Source organism: Microtus oregoni, unplaced genomic scaffold, assembly GCF_018167655.1.
Source record: "Microtus oregoni isolate MIOR12 unplaced genomic scaffold, Mior012 000036F_ref0000092, whole genome shotgun sequence".
NCBI classification, from domain to species: domain Eukaryota; kingdom Metazoa; phylum Chordata; class Mammalia; order Rodentia; family Cricetidae; genus Microtus; species Microtus oregoni.
This window is the reverse complement of record NW_024543095.1, coordinates 1,414,616-1,436,957: the sequence shown is the minus strand read 5'-3', so window position 1 is coordinate 1,436,957 and position 22,342 is coordinate 1,414,616. Positions and strand designations below refer to the sequence as shown.

General features: G+C 40.3%; 1 protein-coding gene across 2 annotated transcripts in view; it reads right to left on the bottom strand.

The window, feature by feature from the left end:
• Positions 1–1,659: 1,659 nt before the first annotated feature.
• Positions 1,660–22,342, bottom strand: part of LOC121432922 (solute carrier family 4 member 1 adaptor protein) — a 28,842-nt gene continuing 8,159 nt past the window's right edge. The window contains exons 8-14 of one of the 2 annotated variants that reach the window (XM_041631107.1): positions 21,839–22,025; positions 16,909–17,020; positions 11,420–11,657; positions 9,775–9,861; positions 5,282–5,352; positions 4,040–4,109; positions 1,660–1,975 (exon numbers count right to left, since the gene is read on the bottom strand). In XM_041631107.1, the coding sequence (XP_041487041.1) occupies positions 1,926–1,975; positions 4,040–4,109; positions 5,282–5,352; positions 9,775–9,861; positions 11,420–11,657; positions 16,909–17,020; positions 21,839–22,025 (815 nt within the window). In that variant the 3' untranslated portion in view covers positions 1,660–1,925. The remainder of the gene's footprint in view (positions 1,976–4,039; positions 4,110–5,281; positions 5,353–9,774; positions 9,862–11,419; positions 11,658–16,908; positions 17,021–21,838; positions 22,026–22,342) is intronic. The other variant, XM_041631108.1, reaches the window with a different exon arrangement.

Sequence of the window (22,342 nt, the reverse complement as noted above, 5' to 3'; positions counted from 1 at the left end):
CCAGGCCAGACAGGGCTGTTACAGAGAGAAACCCTGTCTTGAAGAAAATAAAAAGTAAGAATAAAACATTTCAAACACAAACATTAAAATAAAACCTCACAAACTAGAAATGAAATCATATTCAGTCTAGCTGAAGAATAGGATGATAGAGAGGTTTGTTGTTGTTTTCTGTTTAAAATGCCTATTTCCATCTGGTGGTGGTGGCACACGCCTTTAACCCCAGCACTCGGGAGGCAGAGGCAGGCGGATCTCTGTGAGTTCGAGGACAGCCTGGTCTACAAGAGCTAGTTCCAGGACAGGCTCCAAAACCACAGAGAAACCCTGTCTCGGAAAACAAACAAACGCACGCCTGTTTCACTCATTTGCAAGCTTTACCATTCCTCCTTTTTGATCTGGAGACAGGGTCTTTCTATGTAACTTTGGCTATGTTGGGCCTCACTTTGTAGTCTAGGCTGGCCTCGAACTCACGGAGATCTTCTTGCCTTTGCCTCCCAAGGGCTGGAAATTGGTAGCTTGTGCCATCATGCTTGATTTACCTTTCCTTCTTTGGATCATTCTATGTTTTTATTTTAATTGTAGGTATAACATTCCTGTCACCTTTGTGTAAACATGAGACGGAGATAGTAAAGAAGGGAAACAAAGACCCAGATCATGAGGGTTTTTTCTTTAATGGCTTTTTTCTTCTTCTTTTTAAATATTTATTTATTTATTTATTATGTATACAATATTCTGTCTGCATGTATGTCTGCAGGCCAGAGGAGGGCACCAGACCTCATTACAGATGGTTGTGAGGCATGTGGTTGCCGGGAATTGAACTCAGGACCTCTGGAAGAGCAGGCAATGCTCTTAACCACTGAGCCATCTCTCCAGCCCTCTTTAATGGCTTTTACAGCTATTTCTCTTTCTGAAGAATGCCTTCTTGCCCACTCAGACTCATCATGTCTCTAGTACTATGAGACACATATAAAACAGCATTTGGATTGGCCAGTTGACTCAGTTGGCTAGATCATGGAGTTAAAAAACATTTATCCTTTGCATGCATGACCAACAGAAGTGTTATCAGAAGTTCTGGGGGAAAAAACTATACCAAACTGAATATTCTACCAGTTGACTGACTGCCTTATTAGAATTCTGTGTTTGTAAAAAGTTAGAATGCTGAAGAACCAGAAACAAATTATGTTGGGCTATTTTTGGTGATTTTAATAGACATTTCTGGTCTATTTCTGTGTCTGATCCTATATCCTCTAACAAACGAATCTTAGGAACATGCTATGGGTAGATCACCAACCACAAAGTGAAGAACGTCATGAGAGCATCTGAACGCTACAGCAGAGCGTGCCCACAGTAACTCACCTACCTGCAGTCTCCTCCTTTTGTTTTATACTAATAAAAGCTCATATAACCACTTCCACGGTGGACCTACTTCCATGTCCCTTGGGCCGACCTAAACTCATGTCCCTTGGCCACGGCCACTTACATTTGACTACAAATAAACTACCTCTTGAGAAGAAAGGTCTGTTTTGGCATCCAACATTGAGTCCTATGGACAATCCACGTTCACTGGAGGGGTCACCCAGAATGGCACGAGGTACCAGCACAGGCCCTAAATTATAGAAGCTATGACCTTAAGTCAACATTATAGAAATCATCATCACCTTCTCATTTTATAGTGGGGTCATGCCTCTTATTTTATTGATTTTCAGTGTACATGGTTCCTTTTTACATATATACACAAACACTTAAATATAAACACCAAAATTCAGAAAAATCCAATAGGCAGATAATTTTAGAAAGCCAGGGATACAGAAAAAAAAGTCAGTCACCAGATTTTACAAATGGTCTTCTGAATTTCCCTAGCTGTGACTTAATGTATCATCCCAAAGAGCCTGTGGTCCTCAAGATCTTCCTTTGGGACGCTGAACCAATCAGTAGCCATACTTGTCATTAAGATGAGTTCTGCCATCTCCACTTTGACCTACATCAAAAGATAAAAAGAAAAAATGTATTTACTTTTCCAAAGTCAAGAAGAAAAAAATATTCAGACACCAGGTCAAAAGCAAAACAAATAAGGCAGTTTCTTTTAAACTTAAAATTTTTTTCCTTTTTATTTGTTTGTTTATTTGTTTTTCAAGCCAGGGTTTCTCTGTGTAGCCTTGGCTGTCCTGGAACTTGCTCTGTAGACCAGGCTGGCCTCGAACTCACAGAGATCCGCCTGCCTCTACTTCCGAAGTGCTGGGATTAAAGGCACATAGTGTTTTATTTTATTAGGCAGGGTTTTTCATGTGACTATATAATAAACTTTCTCCCCTCCCTTTAGTCCCTTCATTCTCTGGACAGTTCCCCCTTTCATGTGTAGACGTATGCTCTCATGTGTCTATGAAAGTCTCAGACCCACAAATATGGACTTAGTTCATCTACCATGATGACTCATTACAGAGTTGTTTGTAATAAACAGAAGACTAGAAACATGGCAAGTTTCCAGTGAGAGAACTATTTAAATAACAAAGTCTGCTGTAAAAAGAACGGAAGTACACTTTCGTTGTACACTGGCACAGTGGCGTATGCCTGTGTGACCAAGCTGGCTTTGATTTCATAATCCTCCTGCCTCAATCTCCAAATGTGCACCGTAGAATAGACATCCCCATCTCTATCATATTTGTCCATTTTATACACACAATAAAAATTAATGAAAATAAATAAATAAATAACTGACAAATAAGGACCTGGTGAGATGGCTCAGTAGGTAAAATCACTTGCTGTCAAATCCAACAAGCCCAGGACCTACACTGTGGAAGGACAGACAAGCTGACTCTTGCAAGTTGTCCTCTGTGTTCCAAATGTACATCATGGCATAAGTGTGTCTGAGTGCACACGTACACACACACACACACACACACACATATGCACAATAAAAAAATAAAAACCAAAAATCAATAACCATAATGTCATTTAAATGAGAAACAAGAAATCTATAAGTAGCAGTGGCTCTCTGAATTGTGCTAAGTAAGAACAGTGAGAAGAAACCCTCCATTTGTGTGGATAAGGTGCTGAAATACATCTTACCTTTTGTGTCTATAACACCTAAGAATTAATAAGAAACTGATACTATTTCATTATACTTAGATGAAAAAATGAGTAGATGAGGTAGAATCTGTTTTCTTCTTTCAGTTAATAAAATTAAAATTCTTGCAAAAATAAGCAGAAAAATCTAAAGAACTCCTACATACCTTATCCAGCTTTAATGATCAATCATCCGTGGCCAATTCTATTTTATGTGCTATCCCTGCGTATCTTCCACCACCAGAGCACCCTACCTGTGACCCTGTCTAGACTATAAGGACACCTTCCAAAGCTACCATTTAACATCATGCATGCTTTAAAGAGTCAACAGAAATTTCTAACAGCATATACTCATTTAGTGCGCAAATGTGTACGACTGTCTCACTATTTATTTATTTATTTTGAAGCAGGGTCTCACGTAGCCCAGGCTGGCCTCAACTTGCTATGTAGTAACAAATGACCTTGAACTTTTGATCGTGCTGCATCCACTCCTGAGTGCTGGTAATGGGCCTGTGCCACCACACCTGGCGTATGCTGCGTTCGAGATTAAACCCACGGCTCTACAAACTCTAGGCTAGCACTCTACCAACTGAGTTACACACTAGACCATTACAATTTTTTAAAAGATGCACCAATTCTACTCAGTTGATGTGTCTCTGGGTCCTTTAGTAACATCAAAAAGGAGACTTACTATATACTTTTGTAACTTTCTTAAGTATATAACCTATTTAAAAATATAAGCAGGGGCCAGAGGGATGACTCAGAGGTTAGGACCACTGACTGCTTTTGCAGAGGACTTGAGTTCAGTCCCAGCACGACATGGCAGCTCACAAACACCAATAACTCCAGCTCCAGGGGCTCCAACACCCTCTTCTAGCTTCCATGTTGTACACATGTAGTGTACATGTAGTGCCTACAGGTAGGCACTCACACACACACATACATACGTCTTGAAGGTTAAGAAAAAGAAAAGCTGCACCTTCAGGTGGAACCCACACACAGTAGTCTGGATCATCTTCAGGGTATTTGGAAGAAAGTACCGGTGGAAACTGTAAAGAAGAAATAGACAATTGTACTCAACAGAGTTGTTTCTTAGTCAGAGTCTCACTGAGCAGCTCAGGATCCCATGGAATCAGTGACACCCTACCTACAATTGCACGTTTGTCCCACCAGGTCCCACCATGTCTGGCCCCAAGGACTTTTAGCTATAAGAATTATTTTTATTCCTGTCAGTAAACAAAACTGAGAGAACAGTTTTCATGAATGATCCTAACATTGGTAACTAATTTGAGGGCACATTTTTTCTCAGTGTTGAGTGCCTTCCTCAATTGCTCTCCACTTTTATTTTATTTTTGGGACAAAGTCTCACCATGAAGCTTCAGCCGGCCTGAACACATTACATGGACCAGGATGGCCTCAACGTCACAGAGATCCACTTGCCTCTGCCTCCCAAGTTCTGTTCCACACCGGTTCCACCAATTATTTATTCATTTGTTTGTTTATCTATCTATCTATCTATCTATCTATCTATCTATCTATTTGTTTTTGGTTGTTTGAAGCAGGGTTCTCTGTATAGCCTTGGTTGTTCTGGAACCAGGCGGTGGACCAGGCTGGCCTTAAACTCAGAGATCTCCTGCCCCTGCCTCTGCTGGAATTAAAGGCTTGTGCCACCACACCCAGGTTTCATTTGTTTGTTTTTTTATTTAACTTATCTATTTGTGATTTTGAGTGTGCAAATTATCCTAGGATGCCGGGGACCTGCGGACACAGTCTAACAGTCCCACTTCTGGTAGCTTACTAGTTACAAGATTATACATCCCTAAGATAACTAAGACAGTGCTGGTATAGTAAAAATCCACAAAGAACCCAGCCATCCCTCTCTAAGGATCTAGCTAAATAGGGTTCATCTACACAGCAGGAAGCTCGTGATACAGTAATAGGACTTCCATAATAAGTTTAAGAATTAAGATTAGACAAGAGAACATCAATTATACTTTTGTGTCATGAAAGGAGGAAGATAACACATTACTCGAATATTTTCACCTTGCATACTAAGATAAGAAAAAAAAATTAATAAGAGGTAGCTTGTAGGGTAGATGAGCAAGGTAGATAGGGAATTAAAACAATGAAAATTAAGGAGAGCCCAGATTTCTACAAGGAGTTAAGGCTGCTAGAAACTCTATGGCAGTCTCAAGAGTCACAGACCCACGGTAGTACTTACTTTGCCTGGACCAGGAGCTTTCTTTTTCTTCAACTCATCTCTCTTTTTTTCATATTCATTCTCTGGTGCTACTTTAAGGAGAAAAAAGTAGAAATAGCTATTTTCAGAAAAAAGTAAAAGTGCTCCAGAAAGAAGCTCCCTGGGATGCTGCTGTAACTGATCCTGCTGGCATGTCTACAACTCTAGGATGTAGAGGCTCAGAAAGCTGGCTCGGAGGTTAAGAGCACTTGCAGAGGAGACACACTGGACAACTCCCAACTACCTGTAACTTCAGCTGCAGAGGACCTATCACCTCTGGATTCCGTAGGCACTGGCACTCATGCGTACTTACCCACATGTGCGCGCACGCGTGCGCGCACACCTAAAAACAAATCTTTTAAAAACTGTTTAAGAGTGTTTACCGCTCGTCCAGAGGACTAGAGTATGGTTCCCAGCACTCATCAAGCAGCTCATAAGCATCCATAATCTGGCTCCAAAGGAATCCAATGCCAGCTTCTGGTCTCTGCAGGCATCTGTACACATGTGGCATACAATCACACACACACACATGCATACATTTTAAAGTTTTATACATAAACTTAAAAATAGGTAGGGGCTGGAGAGGTGGCTCAGCAGTTAAAAGCATATATTAATCTTGCATGGGCCTGAATTTGGTTCTCAGTACACATATCAGGCGCCTCACAACCATCTACAACTCCAGCTCTAGAGGGATCTGGCACCTCTGGCCTGGGAGAACAGCAGCACTTACAAACCTATATCCCCACACAGCCATACACATAATTTTAAAAATAGAATAAATCATATAAATACACACACATATACATATATGCATTGTAGAATAGTCCTTTTGTACACTGTAAAGATTTGTCAATCAAATTGGTTTAATAAAAAGCTGATTGGCCGGAGGCCAGGCAGGAATTATAGGTGGGACAACCAAGCTAAGAGAATGGTTAGGATGAAGAAGGGAGGAGTCAGAGGAGTCACTAGCCAGCCGCCGAGGAAGCGGGATGTGTAGAAAATGAGGTAATAAGCCATGAGCCACATGGCAGAGTATAAATAGGGATATGGGTTAACTTAAAACGAAAGAGCTAGTTAGTAATAAGCCTGAGCATTTCTAATTAATATATAAGTTCCCCTGTTGGTTATTTGGGAGCAGGCGGTCAGGACAGGGAAACTTCTACTTACATATGGTGTTCCAATGTGGGACAACTACACTCACACAAAACCTGAGAAAGTTTAAAAAAGGATTCTAAACACATAAAAGAATAGAGTCAAGGGCTGGAGAGATGGCTCAGCGGTTAAGAACATTGCCTGCTCTTCCAAAGGTCCTGAGTTCAATTCCCAGCAACCACATGGTGGCTCACAACCATCTGTAATGAGGTCTGGTGCCCTCTTCTGGCCTGTAGGAATACACGCAGACAGAATATTGTATACATAATAAATAAATAAATATTTAAAAAAAAAAGTTAAGAATAGAGTCAAGCATGGCTTCTTGGTCATAGCATTTTCTTAGGCAGGCTCTGTTTGCTGGCAGGGAGCAGAGCATAGCTCCTTTAAGAGACAGCTTTCTAGCTCAGTACTAGTGACAAAAACCTAGCAGATCTTTCCAGAGTCCTGCTACCAAACACCTAGGAGCAGCAGGTGGCATGCTAAGGCTGCTGTGTGGACCCAGAAACTTCCCAGAGATGGGGCCGCAAACGTGGCTCCCAAAGTTGGTGGTAAACATACCTTTTGCCATGAGAGGAACCAGTCACCAGACACCACAATCTAAGTTACAGAGAAGTTTAACTTTGTTCATGCTGTCAGAAAAGGATTACAGATATGCAGTAAAGACAGATTCAGATGGGAAAAGCCTCTAAATGGGTTACAGTGTGTTTAAAATATACATAGGTTTGGGAGAGAGAAGAAGAAGAATATATACAATCTTAAATTGTATAAATCTTAAAAAGGGAATAAAGTAATAATTAAAAAAGCCAGGTAAAGATGGGAAATACACAGAGAATCTGGATCTTGTATGTTATATTGTATTTGAATTTTTTGGTTGTTAAGAAATACAGAATTATAAAAACTGCTAGAGTCAACCAAGCTATATTTTAAAAATATCTTGACTTCAAAATTTAAGTCAAAAGATATGTTACTTTGGGGGAGAGGTTATGCTTTTATTTCTCCCAGAAAATGAGATTTATCTAGGCTAAGGAAAATCAGGTTTGATCAAGGAAGACTCCCTAAAAAAATCCTAGCTACATAAATAAACCCAAAAGAACCACAAGACGTGATGTATATTTTACCTGCTCAAACATAAAACAAAAAAAACATCTTTGGCTGATTTATGTACAATGCACAATCTATACTCGTATTAAACCCAACATGTATGCTACCTTTAAAAGTTTATGAATTTTCAGAGTAAGGAACAAACACCAATGAAAATGGATGGCCCAGCTGATCCAGCATCTCAGAATGCCTCTGTTACAGTCTCTTCAGAATTCTACAACTAGAACAGCTTTAAGGCTATTGGCTGAGATGATCCAGCCTCATAGAATACTACAGTCACGAATTTGACCATAATCCTAAATTTTCTCAGGGTCCCCCAAAGATTACCAGCACTCCCAATCAACAGGGAGTAGTCTAGTGAACTATTTCCACATTCCCCCCAAAATGGGTTATGGATATTTATTATCATTTAAGGGGGTTGGTTACAGGTTGTCATTATTAATGGTCAGGAAAAAAAATGAACAAAGGAGATTTAGTTCTAAAAAGAAAACAGCTATTAATCTAAAAATATTTTACATTGGTATCGATTTTTATATATTGATTCAAATTTAAAGTCAATTTTGTTTTACTGTATGTATGTTTCTACTCTTGTTTAAGGTATTATGTTTATGCAGCTCATTTAAAAATGTAATGTATAGTTAAAAATACAGATTAATAGTCATCTATAATAGTCAAACTTATAGTCATGTTAGGTATGTTTTCAAGGTCATACATAGATATTTTTAGATAGATGGTCTTCAAACATTTCAAAGACCTACAGAATATGGCATTTCATATGTTTAATAACCTAAGGCTTTTCATGACAATGAGACACATCTGCTTCTGGCAGTACCAATCTACTTCACAAAGAAAATGATGGACATTGAAGAAACTATATGGAGTTTGTTTTCATTATGGCAAAAGCTAGCCATGTGGGCAAAGAAACTGCCCTTGCCCCAACTGCTGACAGTTACTATCCAAACTGGACCCAGCAGGACACCAAAGAGAGAGAGAGAGAGAGAGAGAGAGAGAGAGAGAGAGAGACAACTGCCAAACTTTGCTGAGACAAGGTAGAACAGTCTTTCAAAATTCTCTGCTTCTCAAAAAACTATGTCAGAAGACCAAAGATAGATGTCCCAACATTACAGAGGAAACTTAGGTAACTGTCCAGGGAGCCAGATGACCTTGTCATCTGGGGTCTTTGACAAAGTTGAAGACTACATAGTCATAGTTAAAGTTTTCCTTAGTTATGATAAAAGGTAAATTAGGTACCAAACTTTAGATTCACAAAGATAGATAATAAAATACTTCCTCAATTTGTCATTTGACTTGGTTTAATAAACAGCTGATTAGCCGGTAGCCAGGCAGAAATTATAGGTGGGACAACCAAACTAAAAATGGTGGGAAGGGTGGAGTCAGATGAGTAACCAACCAGCCATCAAGGAAGCAGGACATGCACAAAATAAAGTAAGAAGCCATGAGCCACGTGGCAGAGTGTAAGTAAAGAATATGGGCTAACTTATAATGTAAGAGTTATTAATAAGTAATAAGCCTAAGCTATTGGCCAAGCATTTATAATTAATATAGAAGTTTCAGTATCAGTGATTTGGGAGCAGGCGATCGGGACAGGGAAACTTCTGCCTACATACATACATACATACATACATACATATATATACACACACATACAGAAACACATGCACATATATATATATATACACACTTGCATGTGTGCGCACACACACACACACACACACATATATATGAGAATTATATACATAATGGTAATTTTCCTATCACTGTTATCTTTTAGCTTCTAGTTAACAAAGCTAGGCTATAAGCTTGATTACGACAAGGCTGCTTTTACTAGTCATGTTTTAACTATAACAGGCAAAGCCAGAGAAAAGCAGCCTTTCTAAGTAAGCCAACCTATCAACTGATTTATCACTATAGGTTCGATTCACTTCCATGATAGAATGTAAGGACTGAGAGGTGTAATGCTGGAGGGGCTTCTTCTATCTGGTCAGAGAGAAGCATGAGGCACTGAATGCTCTGTAGAACAGACAGGGAGCCCCAAGAAACAGTTAGGAGGAAATAATATGGTGCCAAACAAAATCTCTGTGCATTCTCATCTCATCTAGGGCCTGGCTGTAGCATTTGTGTGGCCATTTTCTGTCCTTACTCCCAAGGCAGTTGCTACCAGCTGTGTGCAGAGCAGCAATGGAGTCGGCTATACTACTCACCTGAAGGGTCCTCACATGATGAGGCTATTTTGTCCATCTCTGGATAATCTTCACTCCGTTCCACGTGGCTGAGTTGAGACATGTTTTCTATAACAAACAGTACCAGGATATATTGTTGTTATTTAACTCACAGTAGAGTCCAAAAAGGAAAACAAGAAGAGCACCTGCATACTCGTTTATTAGAATACCAGCAGATGCATTACCCTTGACGTCTTTGGTAGATGAGCCTCCAGAAGTCCAGCAGAACCACCCAAGCTCCACTGTAAAGACTTTAAAGTAAAGCTTAGTGGTGATTCTTACAACAGGCCTTAAAATGTAAATATATCCCTCTCAACTCACATATGTAAGTTCTAGAAGTATATATTTAAAAATATACCAGAATTAAGCATCAAGTTTTATTATTTATAGTTTTGCAATAGCAAAAATTAATACAGCCAGTGAGACAGCTCAGCAGGGAAACAAACCTGCTGCCAGGCCTGAGTCCAGTCCCAGGATACACATGCAGAGGAGAGAACTGACTCCTGAAAGTCATTCTCCTGCCTCCACATGTACACCATGGCACAAACACACGTGCCCCACCACCACACACAGAGAAGGTCATTTAACATTTTTCAATTTCATTTAAAAAGGATGAAATATTTTACATGTTTAAAAAGTAAACAGTAATTAAATCATAATGCATACATACACTGGACCACTACGACCCTCTGTAAAAGAAAACCACATTTTAAAAATAATATTTTTACTCTTCCTTATCTGTTCCACAAAGCCAGTAAGATGGTTCAGCAGCTTCAGGTACTTGCTGCCAAGCCTGATTCCCCACAATCCACATGGTGGAAGGAGAGAACCAACTCCCACAATTCTCTGACTGCCACATGTATGCCATGGCGGTCACATACTCACATACAAACATAAATGTAATTTTAAAAACTAAAAAAATAACAGCATTTTTAGAACATAGAAAAAATAGGCTGTAGCACAGCAGGTAGAATATGATTCTGTTTCAAAAAATAAGAAGAGAACCAAAAGCCTGGAATAATCTCTTATCGATCAGATTTACTAATTATTTCATCTTTAAGGCTTTTAAACCAAGTTTTAAAACCTGAGTTCTTAAATAAAGTTATTTCACTTAAGCTGACAACAATTCCCAGAAGACCATACACTACCTAACAAAAGTCCCAGTACCGGCCACGAGAAACCTACCCCAGCGGCTGGTCACGTCAGTCCATGCGACTCCCCCAACAACACAAGCCATTGCCATTGCCCTTCACTGCCTTCCAGAGGCTGAAGACCCTGCACCCTAGAGCCTGGAGCTATCTACCTGGAAGCACTGGCCCTGCAGTCTAGCTTCCACAGTACCAGAAAGTACTATGCAAACTGACAAGTCCTATCCAGCTGTGACCAGTCTGAGCCAGAACAATGACCAACATGGTGAGATCCACCTAACAGTGCAATAGTGTTACCAACAGCTGCCTCAATGGACTTAAGGCTGGCTAAAACAGAGAAAAAACAAAACCTGCTATTGTCACACACACATATCCTTTGAGCCTCTGTAACAACAAGCAAAACAGGCTTTGCTTTTTCAAGTCTTCCTATAATGAATACAATTGCCCACCAGCAAGCATAGGAAAAAGAAAGATACTACCGTGGCCTTCTGTCTCCATAGAGCAAGAGGGATCTGGGGGGGCTCTCGGGTCCACTGCTGTTCCCAGCTCTGTCTCCATCTCTTGAGGCAGCCTACTGTTTCCAGCCTCCATGTGCTCTTCATGCTTCTCCTCCGCTTTCTCCTCCTCTTCTTCCTCTTCCTCCTCCTCTTCTACTTCAGGTTCATCCTTCATTTTCATTAAAGCTGGAGGGAGCTCTGGACGCTTGGGCGGCAACTTCTACAAGGGAAGTTAGACCATGAACAAGTCAGTAGTTTTGCATAATGGTAAAAAGAGACAAATTTCTTCTAGGAGGTTAGGTTAAATATATACAATATAAACTTTAGATGAGCAAACCCCAGTCTGTTAGAAGCATGACTTCCACAGGGAATTTGTCCATCTATGGATCTTGGTGACCACTTTCAGCAATTTCTAAACTGGGAACACATACAATAACCTACACTGGATCTGCAGCACACAAAACAAAACAAAACAACAACAAAAAACCAAGCACAGATTGTTCAACACCACACTGAGTATGCAGTTCTGTCGCAGTGTGCTTGCCTAGCAGATGCAAAGCCCTAGGTTCAGTCTTCAGTGCTACACGGGGTTACAGGATTATCAAATATAAAACACTTTTAGGGAATTAGAACATTATTCAATTGAGAATAGCAGCAGGAATTCCATCCTGTTATATCTGTTGCTGTCAAAGGGCTTTAATTTATTACAAACTCTCCAGGGAAGTAAATCAAATATATGTTTTCAAGAAAAAAATCATTTGTACTGTCCTACCACCCCCTCCCTTGGGTATTTTGAGACAAGGTCTTACTATATAGTGTTGGCTGGCCTGAAACTCAGTATGTAGACCAGTCTGACTTCAAATTTGGGAGTGATCCTCTGTCTCTGCCTCCCAAGTATAGAGATTATAGCCCCAGGCCACAAGCTAGTCCCTTAATATTTCTTAAATAAAGTCATCCTTTTTTTTTTTTATCTCCTTTTTTTCCTAGACAGTTTCTCTGTGTAACAGTCCTGGCAGACCTGGAACTCACTCCGTAGACCAGACTGGTCTTGAACTCATTGAGATCCATCTGCCTCTGCCTCTCAAGTGCTGGAATGAAAGGCGTGTGCCACCACCACCCAGCTAAATAATCCTTTTAAGAAATCATTTTTCTTCTATTTAAACCTGGATATGTCTCTCTCTGTAACTTCATCTTAAGTAAGTCACATAACTCATTCCGAATCTGTAACTGGGGCTTCAGACATTTGGTTCAACACAATTCAAGGTCCTTCAATCTCAACTGTTTTGTTGTTTGTTTTGAGACAGTTTGGCTCTGTAGCCCAGGCTGGTCCAGAACTTGAGTCCCTGTCTCAGGCTCCCCAATACGGGGCTAGAGATATACAGTACTAAACCTGCTTTGTTTATTCACACATACACACACCACAGACAATAAATCCATGTGTGAGATCCCAACTCCTAAGATCTCTCAAAATGTTGTCTCATTGGAGATAAGGTCTTTTAATTGATTAAGTTAAAATGAGGCATTTATGGTACGGTACTAAGATATACTTAGTCAAATGGCTGAGAAACGCCAGACTTACTTAAGACAGTAAGACTGGCATCATTAGCGAGGAGAAGCAATATGAAAGGACAGCCAATGTAAGCCACAGAGGACACCAACTGTGCCAGCAGCTTGACCTTGGACCTCTAGTATCTAGAACCATGAGGAAATAAAAATTGCAAAGCATAACAGGCTGGTTTTATTTATTTATTTTTATTTAAGTCACTATGCTGACTAGTTTTATGTTAACTTGACAAAAGCTAGAGTCACTGGAGAGGTGGGAGCCTCAATTCAGAAAATGCCTCAATAAGACCAGGCTATAGCAGGCGTGTAGAGCATTTTCTTAATCGGTGATTAATATGGAAGGCCAGAAGAGCCCAGTCCATGGTAATGGGGCCATCCCTGGACTTGCGGTATTGGTTTATATAAGACAGCAGGCTGAGCAAGCCACAAGGAACGAGCCAGTAAGTAACAACCCTCCACAGTCTCTGCATCAGCTCCTGCCTCCAGGTTCCTGCCCTGCTTGAGTTCCTGTTCTGACTTCCTTCACTGATGAACAGTGCTGTGAAAGTGGAAGACAAATAAACTCTTTCCTCCCCAAGTTGCTTTGGTCACAGCAATAGACAGTCACTTAGTTTATAGCAGCCTCAGCAAGCTAACACAAGGTTCAGCTCTTCAGAGTGATGAAAATCTTTTAAAAAGTCAGACTATGGGTAGAAACTTACATAAAGCACACATCATAAGGTTCTACAGGAGAGGAGGAAGATGATGAAACTTGAGAGAAGATGGTCTGACTTTTGCAGCTAGTGACATGATGATGGTGTGATCTGGGATCCTGCCTGGGTCTCTGCATGTAAGACATAGCGATCCCATGTTGTACAAGGTGTTAGGACTAAATCAGTCACAGAAGCTCATATGCTAGGTGTGAGCACACTGTTACTAACAGATAAGCTAATGTGTTAATGCATTTATCAAGCAAGTTAAAAACATTCAACACAGGAATTCTACCCATACCCATGGGCTGCTGAACAGCCTAGTCTTGAGATTTCTGTATCTCTGAGCCCTCATCAAAGAAGCTTCTATTTGCAGTAGGTGGTGATTGGCATAAATGTGCATAATAGGTCAAGACACAGCGAATAAGAGATGACAAACTGTTTAGCTCCAAATGGGACATCTATATTCTATCTGCTCCTCCCAAGGCTCAGGGATCATTGCAGAAGAGGGGACAGAAAGATGCTATGGAACAATTCCTTTGTACACTATGAAGATTTGTTGCTGTGATTGGTTTAATAAACAAGCTGCCCAGCCAATAGCCAGGTTAAGATTAGGCAGGAGAGCTAGACTAGGAAAATGCTGGAAGGAAGAAGGGCAGAGTCTGGAGTTGCCAGTCAGACGAAGAGGGGGCAGATGAATGTGCCATGCTATAAATGGTACCACCACGTGACAGAATATACATAAGGAATATGGGTTAACTTAAAATGTAAGAGCTAGTCAATAATAAGCCTTAGCTACTGGCCAGCATTTATAATTACTATAAGCTTCAGTGTGTTTATTTGGAAACCGCTGGTGGGACAGAAACTTCAACCTACATATGGTACACAACATGGGGCAAAAACTTCCACATAAAACCTGACAAAGCTTTAAAAAAAAAAGGATTTTAAACACACAAAAGTGGAGTCAAACTCAGCTTCTTGGTAACTGCTTTTTCTTGGGTAGGCTATAGGTTATTGGCAGCAAGCAGAAGCACAACTCATTTAAAAGACGCTTCCTGGCTCAGTGCTAGTGGCAAAAATCCTGCATCTCTTTTCAGAGGTTGCTGTGGGATAATGCTTTTGTACACTGTAAAGATTTGTCACTTGTGTTAGTTTAATAAAATGCTGATTGGCCTGTACCCAAGCAGGAAGTATAGGTAGGACAATCAGACCAGAATTCTGGGAAGAGGAAAGGCAGAGATGCAGTACTAGCCAAACACATAGGAAGCAACATGAGAATGCCATGTAAAGATGGAAAATACAGAGATTCTCAATACTATATGTTATTCTCAATACTATATGTATCGTCTTTAAAATTTTTTGGCTGCTAAGAGACACTGGGTTATAAAAACTGCTAGATTTTGGAGAAATTACTCAGTGGTTAAGAACACTGACTGCTCTTCTAGAGGACCCGGGTTCAATCCCCAGCAACCACATGGCAGCTCACAACTGTCTGTAATTTCAGTTCCAGGGGATGCAACACCCATGGAAAAACATCAATGCACATAAAATAAAAATAAATAAAATTTTAAAAACTTGCTAGATTCAACTAACCTATATATTTTAAAAATATGTTGACTTCAAAATATAAGTCAAAAGGTATCTTATGTTGGGGAAGAGGTTATGCTTTTATTTCCACAGAAAATGAGAGAATGTCACCTAAGACTGCAAGAGTCAGAGGCAGCAAACGACTATAAGAAAACAGTGTTTTCTGGACATAGCAGGACAGTTACATAGAACACACAGTAGTTCTAACAGCACACACGAGACTTTCACAAGTGCAAGCCAGACAAAAATCCCAACATGGAAAAGAGAGATGGGTACAAAGTTCTAGCCCTAAGCGAGGAGCTACTGGCAAATGGTAGATGCTGGAGACCGAGAGTCAGTTTTCTCTAAGAACACAGCCTCTGATCAGTCAATTATGCTCCGGTAGAAAGACACACATCTAAGAACACATGGACAGCACAAATTGGGTTCAATGGCTTAAAAAAATAAAAATAAAAAGAGGTGCTGGGCTGGGGTAGCGGTGCACTTGGGAGGCAGAGGCCAGCTTGGTCTATAGAGCTAGTTCCAGGGTAGCCAGAAACTCTATCTTGAAAAATCAAAATAAACAAATAAATAGTCTACAAAGCTGGGTGGTCAGAAGGGGCCATGGATCTTGGAGAAGTTGAAGGAGACCGAATACAATCAAAGCACACTGTACAAAATTCTCAAAAAACTTTTTTTAAATGAGAAGAAAAACAATATTTCAGCAGTAAATAAAAATATATTGGGGAAAAAAAGAAATCAACACAGGCACTTCTTCCCTAAATAGAACATTCATTAGAAACTAATAAACTAGTTCCAGGATAGCCAGGACTACATAGTGGAAGTATGTCTTTAAAAACAAAATCACGAATGAGTTATTTTCAAGTTGACTGGCACAGATTAACTAATCAACTCTCTTGTGTACATGTGCATGTCTGTGTACACACACGAGGCCAGAAAAGAACAACAGATGTCCTCTCCATCACACTCCACCACATTCCTCTATGGTAGCATCTGTTACTGAATCTGCAACCAGCTAGGTGCTGTAGAGTAATCCTCTTGTATACTGTAAAGACTTGTCACTCAAATTGGTTTAATAATACACTGATTGGCCAGTAACCAAGCAGGAAATATAGGCGAGGCGACCAAACTAAGGATGATGGGCAGGAGAAGAGTAATGTCAAGAGTTACCAGCAGATGCAGAGGGAGCAGGAGATGAAATGTACCATGCTAATAAAGGTACTGCTACATGGCAAGAGCGTAAATAAGGAATATATAAGGGCTAGTTATCAATAAGCCTGAGCTATTGGCTGAGCATTTATAATTTACATTAAGCTTCTTAGTGGTTATTTGGGAACTGGAGGGAGGAAGAAAAATATCCATTTACAGCTAGGCTTGTCAGTCAGCAAGCCCAGCAATCCTCCTGCCTTAGCATCCCTCAGTGCTAGGGCTGCATCTTGCATAGGACCATGCTTCATGACATGGGTCCTGGGATACTTGGGCAGCAAGTACTTCAACAGCTGAGCCATCTCTGCAGCCCAGTTCATACTAAGCCAACAGTCCTTTCCCATATTACTAGGGAACAAGACAGAAACTCTTGCTTGGGGACAGTACAAGGACTAAGAGGTAAACACACTCTACCGCACAACTTACCCCTACTGTTCCAGTTTTTAATTTGAATTTGCTTCCTCCTTTCATGGCACCAAAGAGAGGTAATGCAAGTTTCTTCGCTTTGTTTTCAGCATTTGTTGTCTGAAGTTCAGTCCTAGGAAAAAGAACAATTATAAATATCTATCCTAGGAAAGTCGGAGATTTAACTTACATACCAAGAAACTGGGCCCATAAGATGGCTCAGTGGATAAAAATACTTGTCAATCAAATTTGACAACCTAAGTTCAAACCCCCGAGCCCACGTAAAGGTGGAAGAAGAGAACTCCCCAAAGTTGTCCTGACCTCCACATATGTGTACCACCCCCTCAACCAGAAACACACACAAAATAATAAGAGAGAAAATGTTTTTTAAAATACCATGAAATTAACCAGTAGACCTCTGAAAAGCAAAAATGACCACAAGATGATTATCTGGACACAAACTGAGAGAGGTCAGCAGAGCCTATTGAGGACTGTGAGACAACACAGGTACTAAAGGCAAGAAGAGGCTGCCCCTCGGCCCAGTTATTCCCAGGGCTTTGCATTTATCCAATGGCGACTACAGGACACGGTCACTGGTGAAGGAAAATAAAAGCGTAGCCCATCTTTAACATCTAGATGCTCGTACATTAGAGTTCCAGGTTTCCTACAGAGGGGTGAGGGGTATGACACACGCTCACTGATAACCTACAGCAACACTGTACAATGGAGCTTTCTGCAAAGATGAAAAAAAACTTTATGTTTTAGATTGCATTATTCATTTGATTAGATATCAGCTATATTTAGCCAGTGAGCACTTGAAGTGTGGTTAATATGCTAAAGGATTGAATTTGTAAAGCCTTAAGAAATTTTAATAGTGTGTGTTTAGTATGAGAGGATGTTACTCTGGACAGCACAGGTCTAAAACAAGAAACGTTCTGCACAATGTCCTGTAATGTACACACCAGGCTTATTCTTGCATCAACACACTCTACATTTTCAAACTTGTCAATAAAAGCACATAAAACCTTTAAGTATTGTCATACTGAAAATACGCTCTTGGGCTGGAGAGATGGCTCAGTGGTTAAGTTCAATTCCCAGCACCCACATGGTGGCTCACAATCATCTATAATGGGACCTGATACCCTCTTCTGGTGTAAAGGTGTACATGCAGATAGAGCATTCATATATACATAAAATAAATAAATCTTTTTCTTAAAGATTTATTTACTTATTATGTATACAGTGTTCAGCTTGCATGTTTGTCTGCAGGCCAGAAGAGGGAAGCAGATATCATAAATAAATCTTTAAAAAAAAAGAATGAATGACTAATTATATAAATTTGATCTAAACTGAGAACTGCTAATACAGAAGACTGTCACTCACAGTGCTGTAATGTGCTGGAACAAGCCCTCCACCAGCTTGCTCTGCTGCTGGAACCCTGGGTTTATGACAGATGTCAAGCTAAACCCGATGCGGCACCTTCCAGTCACTGTCCCTCAGATGACTCAGGGTCTGACTGCTGGCATCTTTCATTTCAGGAATCTCCGCTCTCCTTTCTACACTGACTGTGAGGACTGGGCTGTTCTAAACAGCGAGGGCCTCTCAAATGTGCAGGACAGACAATGGTCATTTTCACACACCCACACTCAACTTTTTTTCAAGGGCAGAGATTTTTCTTTAGGGTTAGCTGTTTTATTGAAATGCAATTTTTTGTTTGTGTAGTTGGTTGCTTGGTTTTGGCTTTTTTTAAATTTATCTATTTTTATTTTTTGTGTGCATTGGTATTTTGCCTGGATGAGGGAGTCAGAACTCCTAGAACTGGAGGCATGAACAGCTGTGAGCTTCCGTGTGGATGCTGGGAACTGAATCCAGGTCTTCTGGAAGAACAGTCAGTGCTCTTAACTCCCTAGCTCTGGATTTGGCTTTTTGAGACAGGGTCTTGGTACACAGCCCAGTCTGACTTGGTACTTGCTGAGGAAGCAGACTTTGTAGCAGTCCCCACTTCTCAACCTCTCAAGTGCTGAGATTACAGGCATGAGCCACCATTCCTATCTGTCAGGTCTTAAGACATAATCCAGGCAGGCTTGGAACTCACTGTTCTAGTGCAGGTGGCCTCACACTTGAGACCTCCTGTTCAGTTCCCCTCATGCCAGGATGACAAGTGTGGACCACGATGCCCAGTCTGTAGGAAAACTGTTAGACGGCTTTCTAGTTCCTTATTAGTTAAAGCTGCCATCACAGCCACAGTTTAGACCTAAAGCACTATAGCTCCTTGGTGCAAGATTCTACCTTTCTAAGAAACGCATATTTGAATAGCAAGTTTACTCACACGCTCACAGCTCAGAAAGTATAAAAAATTTATATGCGGCCAACTCTCACCCAACTGCTGTCCCCCAGTCACCCAGTTCCTTTCCCCAGAGATAGCTAATGTGATCAGCTTTTCATAAAAATTTCCAGAAAGAGAATATCAAATGCCACTGGGAACCCTCTCAGATTCCCTTAACAGAAAGGACTAGCTACTGGGATGCAGAATGCCAAGGTCCATCTTTGCACCTTTCCCAGAACTGCCCGTGTTCCCCCAAGCCTCTGGTCAGTGTTGGCTGGGGGAAGATAAAGTTCAGGCCCCTGGCCTCTATGACATCTTTGCCCAGCTTGTTCCCTGCTCCACCCTCTACTTCAATACCGATTTCCTGGAGAGGCTGAGAGTAACCTTTCAGTAACTCAACTGAGACAGCCCCCCACCTCAGGGTCTGTTTGTGAGGAGCCTGACTGAACAGACACCCACACACAAGATGACTCCTTACCTACACGCTCTTCCCTCCAGACACTAAGCACGCTGTTCTATGTTTTGATAATAATTCCACATTTTATATAAATAATTGCTTCCTTATCCTAACAGTTTACTCTATTGTATAATCTATATTTAACCCAGTCCTTGATAATCACTTATCTGATTGCTCATATTTTGCTACTGTAAACAACATTACAATATATATTTATCATTTTCTAAGTATTTAAAAGACAAGATTCTAGAAATGGGCCAGGTATGGTGGCACAAACCTTTAATCCCAGCACTCAGGACAGAGTTAGACAGATTTCTGTTGAGTCTGAAGACAGCCTGGTTTTTATATTGAGTTCCAGTCCAGTCAGGGCTACTAAGTGACACCTTGTCTCAAAAAAAACAAACAAAAAAACTAACTAAATAAATTTACATCTCTTTTTTTTTTTTTTAAATTCAGTACTGGGAATTGGACCCAGACCCTACACAGGCTAGCACTCTACTACTGAGCCATATCCCTAGCCCTAAATGTTTTTCTTTTCTTCCTCTTCTTTTTTGTTTTGTTTTGGCTATGTGGGGAGTTGCTTTTTGCTTTTTTTGAGACAGAGTGTCACTATGTTGCATTGGCTAGCCTGAAACTCATAGAAAGATCTGTCTGTCTCTGCCTCCTAAGTGCTAGGATTCAAAACGCACACACATTGCCAAGTGTAGCCTAAACGGTTTTTCAACTTTCTATGAAGCAGGGGATGACTTTGAACTACTGATCCCCTGCTTCTACCTCTCAAATACTGAGATTGCAGGCATGCACTACCATGCCCAGGTCTTTGCATGTCTGTATATGTGCATATTTCATTTTTTGTGGCTTGTCAATTGATGTCCTTTGGCCACTTATCTTTTGGATGGCTGATTTTTGATTACCTTGCATAAGTTTTAAAATGAGTCCTTTGTGCATGCTGCTTTTAAAAGAAATTTGCTCTGCAATAAGATTACGTTAAAAACCTCCTAGCATTCCATGACCAGGAATCCATATAACACCCATGGAAAATCCTCTAGCAATCTATATTTCAAACAGTCCTTCTGTTCTTAAAGGTTATCTGCACCAGGGATGTGCTTCAGAGATACAGCACATGAACTATGTGTGAAGATCGTGTCTGATTATATCTATATACACACACACACACACACACACACACACACACACACACACCTATATGCTTGATGATGATATATATGTGTGTGTATATATATTATAATTATAAAGGCACACCCAGTCTTATTTATAATTATATATATATAGGGCTGGAGAGATGGCTCAGTGGTTAAGAGCATTGCCTGCTCTTCCAAAGATCCTGAGTTCAATTCCCAGCAACCACATGGTGGCTCACAACAATCTGTAATGAGATCTGGCACCCTCTTCTGGCCTGCAAGCACACATGGAGGCAGAATATTGTATACATAATTATAAATAAATAAATATTTTTAAAAAATTATATATATATATATACACACATACATGACACACACAGAATTATAGCTATAATTCCAGCATTTGGGAAGTAGAGGCAAATGTAATTATATTTTAATTACACATATACCTCTCTAGGTAAATCTGATAAGGGGGGAAAGAGAAGGGATGGAATTATATGAAATTCTCAAAGAATAAAAATATTACTGAAATTTTCTTTAAAAGTTCAGTGTTAGGCTGGAGAGATGGCTCAGTGGGTAAAGATGCTTGCCACCAAGCCTTATAATCTGAGTTCAATTCCAGAACCCAGATGATGGAAAAAGAGAACAGCTAAAATCTGACCCCAACAGCAACATCTGCACACTCACATATACACAATAAATAAATGTAAAAATAAAAACAGAAGGTCAAGGTCACTGGGCTAAATAACCTGCTTGAGGACAGGCTGGGCTATGTGAGATATTGTCTCAAAAACAGTATTTTTAATGTTTCTTTTTTTAATAATTTATTTTTATTTTATGTGTATTGGTGTTGCCTGCATGTATGTCTGTGTAAGGCTATCAGATTTTGGAGTTACAGACAGTTGTGGGCTGCCATGTGGGTGCTGGGAATAAAACGCAGGTCCTCTGGAAGAGCAGTCAGTGCCCTTAACTGCTGAGCCACCTCCCCAGCCCCATAATTTTTCTTCTGCAATTAGAACTACTTACTTTTTTAGTTCTGGAATCTCTGCTGGCTTTACAAGTTTTATTAACCCTTTAAGCCTCTGTTGTTCTTTTCTTAGTTCAAAAGTCCTCAAGTGAAGCTTCTTCCGGGACACACCATCTAATGTGCTTCCAGACTTCATTTCTGACATGAATGCATCTAAAGAATCCTGTGATGACGATTCTGATAGAGCTGCCGAGAAAGGAGTAATACATGCTTAGAAAGACGGCCCGAATACTTTAAAATTCAGTCAAATCATCCACAAAGAGGTCACAAATATAAAGCAAAACACATTGCTATTCAGAATGAACCAACAAGCTACAGCTGTGTGAGACCTTGTGAGGTAATTTAGGCTTCAGTCCCTTCAACTACTAAATAAAATGAGATTAAACCAAACAAGTTTTAACATTTTTCTAGCTTTACAATATTACATTGTGGGGCTAAAGAAATGGCTCAGCAATTAAGAGCACTTGCTGCTCTTGCAGAGGTTCTGGGTTCAGTTCCAACAC